General features: G+C 36.7%; 2 protein-coding genes across 7 annotated transcripts in view; both read right to left on the reverse strand.

The window, feature by feature from the left end:
- MOCS1 (molybdenum cofactor synthesis 1) overlaps positions 1 to 12,963 on the reverse strand; it is a 918,787-nt gene that overhangs the window by 610,093 nt on the left and 295,731 nt on the right. The window lies entirely within an intron of this gene.
- The window catches only part of KIF6 (kinesin family member 6), a 357,515-nt gene that overhangs the window by 274,849 nt on the left and 69,703 nt on the right, over positions 1 to 12,963 (reverse strand). For 4 of the 6 annotated variants that reach the window (XM_084968006.1, XM_003128378.7, XM_084968005.1 and 1 more), the window contains one exon: positions 5,320 to 5,467. The exons of the other annotated variants lie outside the window; for them this stretch is intronic. In XM_084968006.1, coding sequence (XP_084824132.1) covers positions 5,320 to 5,467 — 148 coding nt within the window. The remainder of the gene's footprint in view (positions 1 to 5,319; positions 5,468 to 12,963) is intronic. 6 annotated transcript variants of the gene reach the window in all.

The raw sequence follows: 12,963 nt of genomic DNA on the forward strand, positions 1-12,963 counted from the left end.
TTAAGTTGCCAGTTACCATATGCATGAAGCTTTCTTTCTTTCTTTTTTTTTTTAATGGCCAACACCCATGATTACAAGCAACTTCAGTCTGTTATTTTTTATTGGTTCCACGTTATACATAAAAAGTCAATATACACTTAAAATGAGCCAATTTGGTTGCAGAACTGTATAACACGCCATTTTTACTTTCCAGACCAAAAAGAAAACAAACAAAAAAAGAACACAGAATTGTTACTTCGGTTTAAAAACTTGAGTATCAAAAGAGTTTCCATCTTTAATCATAATTCCCTTTTAACTTTCCTAAAATTCGAATTTCCAATGACAAATAGATAACAGACAACAAATAGATATGGAAAGTGAATTCCAGGGAACAGAAATAGTTCGGATCAATCAGGCAATATAGCAAGAGTAGACGCTAAATTTCCCTACTTATACCTTACCTGTTGGGTTAATTTTCCTTGCCCAAGTAGCAAAGTAGAGATATTCAGCCACTGGTTAGAGAGAGGTATTTTCTGCGGATCACTGCTGAAATGCCATGATACAGGCAACAGTGTAAGTAGGATAAAAGTCAAGGTGACTGGTCCTAGTCTTGGTTCTGCCAACAAACAGAAAGGACCCATTCTGTCTGAGACAGAATAAAATGGAATTTTTTCAGGTCTCGAGAAAATTCCAAGCTCAGTTTTAATACAAATGATCAATGATAGCACTTCTTCTTGTTTCCCCTCAAAATACGAATGCTTCCATTTCTGCCAGCATTATAGTCCTGCTTCTAATAGGAGGAGAATATATTTGTGTCTTCTGGCAAGAGGGCTGGCAGATCGTCAGAGTGGATATTCACATAAAGGATTCTTACCCATATCCAGGACAATCCATTTGACAGATGTTATTCAAAGAAGCAGAAGAGCAAGACACAGAAATAGGAGAGAGCAGTGGCCTGCAAATCCAAAGCCAGAATCCTAGTGCTCCTAGCTCTGAACCCCTACCATGCCAGGCACATCTCCACACCCATTAGAGTGAAGAACTTGGATAATGACTCTCCAGGTGTTCTTCAGGTTAAAGTTAAAATGATTCTCTGGCTCAAACAATCCAGATAAAGATACTGCCATTTTATACAAATGAAATAATACATGAACCATTAAAGCAGCTCCCAGCCAGCATAGGCTATAGTAAAACACTCAAGCTCTAGCTGGACTTCCATGTTCTGGTGTTCTGTGAAGGTAACATCATAGACTGACTTTCTACTGAGCAAATTTCTCCCAACCAGACACTGGAAAACCTGTTGATGCAGGTGACTCTGGCTGCTTATGCTGACACATGGTCCATCGATTATATCAGTATCCTCATTAGTAAAGGCATCGTATCGATGTAATTTGGGGAGGTATTGCTTGGATTAGGGCAGGAACCAGAGACTGCATGTACTAGACAGACTCTGAGGGGCCTGTGGTCTAATCCAGTCTTGCCTAAAATATTACTTAACACACTTGTGGAAAAAAGTGTTCCGTGATCAACATACATACTGTCCATCTCTGAAAGATTCTCAGAGCAAGCTAAAGCCCATGGGGATCACTCAGCAGCATCCCGAGACCCTGTTTCAAGCAACGTTATTTCTAAAACTTATCTGAACATATCTGACACATCCCATAGATTATGGTTTGAGATTTTAGCTACATTTATGAGCTCATCTTAGCATCAGGCAAATCTGGGTTTGACCACTAGATGTGCCTTTATAACTGAGTAATCTTGCACCCTTAACCTCAGCTGTTTAATCATGACGTCAGGGATAATAACCTTCATTTTGAAGAACTGCTATGACAGAGAAATAATGTTCTGTATTTTATTTTGTCTTTTTTGTCTTTTTGTCTTTTTTTTAGGGCCACATCCGCGGCATATGGAGGTTCCCAGGCTAGAATCGGAGCTGCAGCCACCGGCCTACACCACAGCTCACAGCAACACCGGATCCTTAACCCACTGAACGAGGCCAGGGATCAAACCCGCAACCTCATGGTTCCCAGTCGGATTCGTTTCCGCTGCACCACAACAGGAACTCCAAGGTTCTGTATTTTAAATCCAACCAAAAATATGACCTGCTAATAGACACCAATAAATAAATCACTGCAGTTGCTGATGTTATTGTTATTACTGTTATTATTCTTATTATGATTTCTAAAAGCCTGCACATAGAGAATTCAGTTTGTGAATATAAAAGGAAAGGAGAAGGAAGGCAAAAAGAACAGCCAACTTGTATGTTCATCTGCAGTAGAGAAAAACCCTCTTCTTTCAGAAACAAGAAGAAATAATAAAAAGTCAGGAAAATAGCAAGTTCCATTGCCCTGAGATGATAGGGATAATGCCTTTGGCTCCTCCGGCTTCTGCATTTGCTGGGCTTTTATTGGAATACACACTTAAAATTCACTGAACTATATGGCAGCTACCTTTCCTTATTACTCCCTTTTTCCTGTTTTGGATTGCCAGACTGTAATGTAACACACATGTTTCCTGCAGACAGCCTTTTCTCCTGCCCCCAAACAAGTATGCACCTCACAATACTCAAAAATAATGAGCAGCAATTTCTAAAAAGAATCAATTTTCTTCTTAAAAAAAGCTTTGCAAAATGTGCTCCTATCACACGCACAGGCATTTTAGGATCTGGTGTGCACTCATTCTTAGCTAATCTTGGAATAAATACTTTGCATAAGTCAAATGTTTCCTTTGAGGATTCTGGAGAGCACCACGTGGCCTCTAAAGCAGTCCACTGGGGGTGTCTGAGTACCTGTCTGCATTTTTCAGCTCGACAAGGACGACATGCTTCACGAAGAACTGCAAAGCTGCCTCTGACTTGTTTCACCACAGTTCCGTCAGGATACAATGAATGTGCCGTGCCCCATCCTGTGAACCCGTTCGTTTACAAGGAGCTGTCCTGGCTATAAATTGGTCCGGTGGACTTTCCCCAGTCCAGGAAGTTATTTAGCATCATCAGAATGAAATGGGGTTTAGAGTCATGTCAATGGCAGACAGATAGAAGACAATGAACCCAACAGATGGTAGGTACTTGGGAGATATTTAGACTTTTAGAGCTGCATTTTGGTAACTAGAGATGAAATTTAAAAAGAGACAAATATATTTTCTATTAGGAAAGAATGTGTTTATTCAGTTTAACTTAATCAGGGGAACTGACTTCATTTATTCCGAGTTTCAAATTGGGTAGGAATCACTTGGCCAAATGCGTATACTTTGTATGTGTATGTGTGCCACATGCATATTTATGTGTGTGTGTGTGTGTGTGTGTGTGTGTGTGTGTATGCCACATGCATATATATGTGTGTGTATCTGTGTGTGTGTGTATATGCTACATATATATATGTATGTGTGTGCGGCTGTGGTAATTAATGACTATCATGTTTTGAGCATCTACTATGTGCCAGGAATTGGACAATATCTTTAAATACGGTATATTCAACTCTCACAGCTACTCCACAGGCCTGAGACATTAAGGAACTGCCCAAGGCCACATGCTGTCCATAATGCGCTTTCTCAGAACTAGGTTGGCCACACCAACGTCAACGGTCTTTCCAAGACAATGTCCTCACTCGCACGTTAGGCCTCAGTAACAAAAACTATGAGAAATTATACCCTCAGTTTGTGAAATCTGGGAACAAAACAAAGCAGCTAATGTCAGGAATAAAGGAGTAAACAAAAAGAAAGGATTTAGGTCCAACATATACACTACACTCAACCCTTTCTCCTCCGACTTTTCTGGCATGCAGAGCTAGCATGTTTGCGCTAGTGAGAGATGGGCTGAACTAATGGGTAATTGCTACTTTATGGTGAAAATTAGAATTATGCAGATCTCAGCAGTTTCTTCTCATCTTTGCAACTCAAAATGCAAGTAGCATACAGTCAAGAAATTTTGGAAGGACTGTTACACTGACCTAGTTAGGACATTTGTTATAGAATTAATACAACCAAAGAATTGTTGGAACTAGTAGGGACGCTGGAGATCCTCTAGTATAATTCAATGCCTACTTTCACAGAGGGGAGAACTGAAACCCAGAGAAGCTAAGTGACTCATTACATAGAATTTGTTTGTTTGTTTGTTAGTTTAGTCTTTTTAGGCTGCACCCACCACATATGGAAGATCCCAGGCTAGGGGTCGAATCAGAGCTGCAGCTGCCAGCTTACACTATAGCCACAGAAACATCAGTTCTGAGCTGCGTCTGCAATCTACACCACAGCTCACGTCAACATTGGACCTTTAACCCATTGAGCGAGGCCAGGGATCGAACCCATGTCCTCGTGGATACTAATTGGGTTTGTTAACACTGAGGCACGGTGGAAACTTGTTTAAATACAGCCAACAAAATAAAGGCAGTCAGATACAGAGGCAGGATATGTAGTGGTAAAAAAGCACTGAATTTGGCTTCACACAGCCCTGAGATGGAACCTCCAAATCAACTACTTATCAGGACCCGGAGAAAGATATTTAACTCAAGACTCAGTTTTCCCAACTATAAAATGGGGATAGAGAAACCTACCTTGTTAGTTGTATTAAACGTTGATAAAGCAACAGACATTTGGAGCCACACAATAAATGATTCATATAATATAGACATGAAATTTCTCTTAATAATTTCTTTTTTCTTTTTTTAAGGCCGCATCCATGACATATGGAGGTTCCCAGACTAGGGGTCCAATTGGAGCTGCAGCCGAGCCACAGCAATGCCAGATCCAAGCCGCATCTTCGACCCACACCACGGCTCATGGCAACACTAGATCCTAACCCGCTGAATGAGGCCAGGGATTGAATCTGAAACCTCATGGTTTCTAGTCGGATTCCTTTCCACTGAACCACGACGGGAACTCCATTAACAATAATATTAATTGCAATAGAATTTTCACTGTGGTAAATTCCTATGGGCTTCCGTAAAAAGTGTGAAAAGGCTATAACCACATTATCCTATCCAGTGCTCCTGTAGCTAAAATAAAGGTCCATTTTGGCAAAAGGACATTCTTCAATTTCTTAATGAGAAATATAAGATATCCATTGGTAAAAATGTATTATTTGTTCTTTTAACCTCCATGGGTTTTATCAGCAGGAAGTAATTCCCTTTGAGCCTTGCTGAAGCAGCATCCCTTTAATGAGAAGCACCTTCTGGATTTCCACCTCTTCAGCAAAATCCCAAACTTCCCTTAAAGGTAAAGGCCAGCATATTACACACTATTTCCTCATTTAGGTACAATATAACAAAATGTCACATTTTCCACTGACAATTACATTTCTGCTGAATATATCAAACAAAAAATGAACTTAAAGCTTCATACCTTTTGTAATTGCTCAAAAATGTACGACAGCGTCCTTGGGATAATGCCTCTGTCACTATAGCGCTCTGCCCCACCGGTGATGGTGAAGGTCTTACCGCTGCCTGTCTGTCCATAGGCAAAGATGGTACCATTGTAACCTGCCAGGACGCTGCATAAAGAAATGGCACACTTTTAATCTCAAAATGGCTTACTATGATTGTAGTAAATGGCTAGGATTCTAACAGCAACTTGACTCAACACTACTGAAAGGACATTTATAGAAATATTTATACACATGGCTATCTGCCAGAAATTACTTTTTCATCTAGGAGTCTCAGCACATCAATACATTAAGAAAGGACCTGTAACTCAAATGGGATCTAGTCATCTTAAAATTTTTCTCTTTTTTAATTTGAATAAAATAGTTATTTTAGAATACATCTGACTCTTGAACAACAAGGTTTGGACTGTGTGGGTCCACACTTAAGTGGATTTTTTTCACTAAATACGTACTACAGTACTACATAATCCTCAGCTGGTTGAACCCACAGACGAGGTGGGATGACTGTAAAATACCTGGATTTTCAACTGTGAGGAGGGTTGGTACCCCAACCTCCACATTGCCTTGGGAGTGCAGTGTTGAGGGATATTCTTTTTATACCCAATTTTGGTGAGACTTTTTATCATGAAAGTATGTTGAATTCTGTTAAAATGCTTTTTCTGCACCTATTGAGATGATCATATGGTTTCTATCTTCTATTAATGTAGTGTGTCACATTTAGTGGTTTGCATATGTTGAATCATCCCTGCATTCCAGGGATAATTCTATTTGAACACAGTGTGTGATACTTTTATTTTTTCTTTTTATGGCCACCGAAAGCTCCCAGGCTAGGGGTCTAATTGGAGCTGCAGCTGCCGGCTTATGCTACAGCCATAGCAACATCGGATCCAAACCTCATCTGTGACCTATGCTACAGCTTGCAGCAATGCTGGATCCTTAACCCAGTGAGCAAGGCCAGGGATTGAACCTGCATCCTCATAGAGACAATATCAGGTCCTTAACTTGCTGAGCCACAAAAGGAACTCCTATTATATGATCCTATTAATGTGTTGTTGAATCAGTTTGCTAGTATTTTGTTGAGAATTCTTGCATCTGTAGTCACTGGGGATATTAGTGTATAGTTTTCTTGTGGTGTCCTTAATCTGGCTTTGGTATCCGTGTAATGCTGGCCTTGTAAAATGAATTTGGAAATGTTTCCTCCTCTCCAATTTTTAAAGAAGAGTTTGAGAAGGATTGGTGTTAATTTTTAAATATTTGGTAGACTTCACCAGTGAAACCATCTGGCCCCAGGATTTTCTCTGTCGAAAGGTTTTGGATTACTGATTCAATTTCCTTATTGTTATTGGTCTGTTTAAAGTTTCTATTTTTTCATGATTCAGCCTTGCTACGTTGTATATTTCTAGAAAGTTCCTCTACATTATCCAGTTTGTTGACATATAAAAGTTCGTAACAGTCTCTTATGATCCTTTGTATTTTTGTGGTGTCAGCTGTTTTGCCTTGGCTTTCATTTCTGATTTTATTTGAGAATTCTTTTATTCTTAGGCTAGCTAAAGGCTTGTCAATTTTTTTAAATCTTTTCAAAAACCAGCTTGTGATTTCATTGATGTTTTTCTATTGTTCTTCTGGTCTCTATATTGTTTTTTCTGCTCTGATCTCTGTTATTTCTCTCCTTCTTCTAACTTTGGGCTTAATTTATTCTTCTTTTTTCTAGTTCCTTGAGTTTCAAAGTTAGGTTATTTGTAATCTTTATTTTTTAAATATAGATATTTAGAGTCATAAACTACTCTCTTAGAACTACTTTTGCTGCATCTCACTAACTTTTAGTATGTTGTGTTCCCATTTATGCTCGTTATTTTTTAATTTCTCTTTTGATTTCTTCTTTGACTTACTGGTTATTCAGGAGTGTGTTGCTTAATTTCCACACATCTGTGAATTTTCCAGTTTTCCTTTTGTTACTGATTTCAAGTTTCAGGCCATTGTGGTTAGAAAAGATATTTGGTAATTAATTTTCTGAGATAGACTAAGGTTTGTTTTGTGACCTAATATATGATCTATATTAGAGAATGTTCTGTGTGTGCATAAGAAGAATGTGTATTCTGCTGCTGTTAGCAGAAATGTTCTATGTAGGTCTGGTAGGTCCATTTGATCTAAGATATAGTTCACAACCAATGTTTTCCTATTGATTTCCCATCTGATTATTGATTGTTGAAAAAGAGCTATTGGATTCCACTGCTATTACTGTATTGTCTAATTATTTTTTCACATCTCTACTTCCTTAATATATTAGGTGCTCTGATGTTGGATGCATATATATTTATAATTATTATATACTCATGATGAATTGACTCCTTCATAATTATGACTATTTTTGTCTCGTTAAAATTTTTGATATAAAGTCTATTTTGTCCAATATAAGTAGAATATTCTCGCTTTCTGCAGGTTTCATTTGTGTGAAATATATTTTTCCATCCCTTCATTTGAGGTCTATGTATGTTCTTAAAGCTGAAGTGAGTCTCTTATAGGCAATATATAGTTGGGTCTTGTTTTTTATTTTATTTAATTAATTTATTTATTTTTGTCTTTTTGCCTTTTCTAGGACTACTCCCGCGGCATATGGAGATTCCCAGGCTAGGGGTCTAATCGGAGCTGTAGCCACCGGCCTATGCCAGAGCCACAGCAATGCAGGATCCGAGCTGTGTCTACAACCTACACCACAGCTCACGGCAACACCAGATCCCCAACCCACTGAGCAAGGCCAGGGATCGAATCTGGAACCTCATGGTTTCTAGTCGGATTCGTTAACCACTGTGCCACAATGGGAACTCCTGGGTCTTGTTTTTTAATCCGTTCAGCCACTCTATCTTTTTGATTGGAGAATTTAATCCATTAACGTTTAAAGTAATTACTGACAGGTACAGATTTACTAATGTCATCTTATTCATTGCTTTTTGGCTGTTTTGTATTTCCTATGTTCCTTTCTCCCTCTTCTCCTATCTTTCCTTGTGAATTGATGATTTTCCACATGGTATGCTTAGATTCACTTTTCTTTATCTTTTATGTATCTCCTGTAGACTTTTGCTTTGTGGTTACTATGAGGATTACATAAAATATCTTCAAGATTTAGCAGTTTATTTTAAGCTGCTAACAGCTTAAATTTGATCACATATAAAAATTCTGCCCATTTACTCCTTGTTTCATATGTTATGTTTTTTGATGTCATACCTTTTTTTGTATTGTGTGTTCATTAACAAGATATTATAGCTATAGTTATTTTAAATATTTTTGTCCTTTAAACTACTAGAGTTAAGCAATTAACACATCACTGTATTACAGTATTTGACTATATGCTTTGAATTTGACTATATACTTACTTTTACCAGTATGTTTTATATTTGCATATGTTTCCATGTCACTAATTAGTATCTTATCACTTCAACTTGAAGAACTCCTTTCATCATTTCTTGTAAGCAGGCCTAGTGGTGATGAACTCCCTCAGCTTTTGTTTATTTAGGAATGTCTTTATTTCTCCCTCATTTCTGAAAAATAACTTTGCCAGTAAAGTATTCTTGGTTGGTAGGTTTTTTTTTTTTTTTTCCTTTCAACGCTTTTATACATCATCCCTCTCTCTCCTCAGCTGCAAAGTTTCTGCCTAGAAATCTGCTGATAGATTCATGGCATTTCCCTTACTGTGAGGAATTTTTTTTTTCTTAGTTCATTAAAATTTTTATCTTTGTCTTTGATTTTTAGATAGTTTTATTTTAATGCGTCTTGGATAAGATCATTTTGGCCTGAAATTTTGTGGTGACCTATAAGCTCCATAAACATGGATATCCAAATCCCTCCCCCAATTTGAGAATTCTTAGCCATTATTTCTTTAAACAAGCTTCTACCAATTTATCTGCTCTCTTCTCCTTCTGGGACTTTAATAATGAATAGATTGTTCCTTTTAATGGTATCCCATAATTCATGTAGGTTTTCTTCACTGTTTTTCATTCTTCTTTATTTTTTGTCTCCTCTAACTCAATGATTTCTAATGACTTGTTTCTAGTTAATGAATTCTTGCTTCTGCTTGGTTGAGTCTGCTATTGAAGCTTTCTAATGAAACTTCAATCCAGTCATTGTATTCTTTGATCCTAGGATTTTTCTTTATTCTTTAAATGGTTTTTATTTTTTTGTTGAACTTCTCATTTTGTTCATGCATTATTTTCCCAATTTCATTTAGTTGTCTATCTTTGTTTTCTTGTAGTTAACTGAATTTCTTTAAGAGGATTATTCTGAATGTTTTATCAGAAAGCTTTTAGGTCTCTATTTCTTTAGGGCCAGCCATTGGAGCTTTATTAGTTTCCTTTGGTGATTGTGATGTCATGCCTGTGTGGGTGAACTTGGATCCTGGGTCCACAGAAGCTGACCAGGCACTGCAGATCACTGATGTTGATCTGGCAGCTGATTCCATAGGAGCCCATCAAGAGTTGGATGTACTTGGAGCCTTATTTCACAGGAGCTGTCCTGGAGGCTGGGTTTATAGGATCTTGCCTGCTATGGCCAGCCTAGAGACTTAGGCCAGAGGAGCTGGATTATTACAGAATATTTATGTTCAACAGAATTTGTCACCAACAATATAGCAATATCCCATTATCAATGCAATTTAGATATATATTTCTGGGCCATAAGTGCTCTAAATAAATGAAGACTATGACTTTAAGTAACAAATATTAAATATTTTTTGATTTTTGATAGAAAATGTTCTAAAATAGATTAGGCATTCCTGTCTTGAAAAGAAAAAGGTACAGAGAACATGTTAATTAGCATTTTCATTTTGACCTTGCTAAAACCTATGACAAGTGAGTACTATAGTGTGATACACTGAAATGCGTTGATTGCTATATTTACTTTTTTAACTTAAATATTATTTCTTTCTACCAGTTGTCCTAGTATACTATCCTTTAATATATGCTCTCTCTCTCCTTTCATCTGCAGTGGGGTAGAAAACCAAATGGCAAAGCTTCATAGAATTCCATATAGATTTTTTAAATGTAGGCTCTACTTATATATACTCCATGGCTATTTATTTATTATACCATTACAATAAAAAATTAATAACAAAATAAAAACGGATAAAAATATATCTATAGTTTCTCTCTGTAGAGGATCCTCATCCCAACTCAATCTGCCCCCTCTCCATTGGGCACTGGGAAATTTCACATGCTTCTAGTCTCAACTGTCCTAAAGGAAAATACTAATTACAAATAAAGAAAAAGATGATGGGGTAAGGACCGTTCAAACCTTACATCTCCATAAGAATAATGAGAGCAGTAGCAAATATAGTCAAAAACAACTTTTTAGAACCCTAGAGGTTATGCCAAGGCTCAAAACAGACCAGGAGTGCTTTCTCAAGAAAAACGGTTGAAGCTCAGGAAGAACAGTGAGCTTTTTGGTGTTTTAATTTAATTGTTCCCACTCCTCCTTCCCAACTCTATGGTAGCCTTGAAAAACAACAGCCTTGCAACTATAGTAAGTGTGACTGTGCAGGCCAGCATCCAGGAGACTAGCAACAATTGAAATGCAGCACAGGCTTGGAGCTCCCCAAAAAGTCCAAAGAAATGTATTTCTCTGAGATGTCTGGAAGCTCCTGGGAAAAGTCCCAATTACAGCACTTGTCTTTGTTTGACATGACTCATAATTCAATCAGTACAGATAGCCCTCTCCCCATGATGTCTAATGAAAAAAAAAAAAATCAGAAGTATTTTACATCACCAGTTGCCCTAGGCTGCAATGATAGGATGAACAAAAGCTTACAATAAAAACTCATGAAATGATATGCCTATAAGGAGCTTTGAAAAGTTAGGACATATTGCTGGGACTCTAGAAGGCCACACACACATGCAGGGATATGTTTGTGCCCAGAGAAGACCCAGGAATGTCCTTATATCTCACCTCTAGCTGCCCTTGAAGCTCCGCACAAGCCTAAAGGGAAAGCTAAGGCAGAGTTGTAAACTTCTAGAACATTGAAGGGGTGCCCCAACACATACAAAGAACCCTTCAAAAAAGACCTAAAGACTGACTAGTTGAAGGCATTCAAGGACATCTCTTCTAATCATTTACTGATGACTAAGCAATGAGCAGGGATTTCAGAGTCTGCATACAACAAAGAATACAGACATTATGAATTAGCCCAGAAAATTCACTAAACAAACAAACCAGTTAGAGCAACAATAACAAACAATAATAACAAACCCTAGGGAGGGTGGCAATCTGATTTCCAGAGCTGTCATATTATATTACTTAAAATGCCCAGTTTTCCAACCAGAAAAAAAAAAAAAATTGAGACACACAAAGAAACAAAGTATTTCCCATACACAAGAAATAAAATGTTTACTAGAAACAGTCCTTGAGGAAACACAGACTATGGCTTACTACCTAGATAAATAATTTAGTTATTATAAATATGTTCAGAGAAAAAAGTAAAGCATGTTTAAAAAAATTAAAGAAAGTATGAGAATTATATAGCATATAAAAAAGAATATTAATAAAAAAGAAAAAAATTAAGGAACCAAATTCTGCAGTTGAAAATTAAGATAACCAATTTTTTTTAAAAAAAATCCACTACAACAGAAAATTTGATTTGATATAAGAAAGAATCAGTAAACCTCAGGATAAATCCATTGAGATTATCCTGTCTGAGCAACAGCAATTTAAAAGAATGAAGAAAAATAATCAGAAACTTAAGAGATCAAAATTATGGGAGTCCCAGATGGAGAGGGGAGAAACATTTGAATGGAAAAGATTAAGCAAAGAATCTCAATGTATTACAAGTGGACAAACTCAAAGAAATCCAAACCTAGACACATCAAAATCAAGCTGTCTAAAGACAAAGCAATTCTTAAAAGTGGCAAAAGAAAAGTGAATGATTACCTACAAGGAATCCTCAGTAAGGGTAACAACGGATTTTTCAATATGAATGATGGAAGCCAGAAGGCAATGGAACAAGATATTCAAAATGTCAAAAGGCTAGTTTGGACATCTTTGAGAAACTGACAAGCTTCTCTTAAAATTTATATTTCAGTTTTGTTTTCAGATTGGTCATTGCTACTGTGTAGAAATAAAAGGGATTTTTTGCTATATAGAAAAAGAATCTGAAAAAGAATGGATATGTGTATACGTATAACTAAATCACTACTGTACAGCAGAAATTAGCATAACATTGTAAATCAAGTATACTCAAGAAATTTTTTTAAATGAAAAAGAAATAAATACAAGTGTTTTTTGGTATATAGATCCTGTATCCTGCAACCTTGCTGAACTTACTTATTACTTATATTCATTTAATAGAGATTCCTTGGGATTTTCTATATACACTATCATTTCATCTGAAGATATACATTTATTTCTTCATTTCAAATCTAGATATATTTTATTTTATTTTTTTGCTTAGATGCACTGGCTAGTTTGTTAGTCACAAATTCTCTCAGTTTTTTGTGTATCTGGGAATGCCTTAATTTCACCTTTATTTTTGAAGAATGAGTTTTGAAGCTATAGAATTCTCTATTTGTATAGTTGTTTTTGGTTTTATTTTTATTTTATTTTATTTATCTCTCGGTATTCTT

Source organism: Sus scrofa, chromosome 7, assembly GCF_054392235.1.
Source record: "Sus scrofa isolate SSC_HxYL_T2T_F1_AM1 chromosome 7, Sscrofa_HxYL_maternal_Yorkshire_Landrace_v2.0, whole genome shotgun sequence".
Classification (NCBI taxonomy): Eukaryota; Metazoa; Chordata; class Mammalia; order Artiodactyla; family Suidae; genus Sus; species Sus scrofa.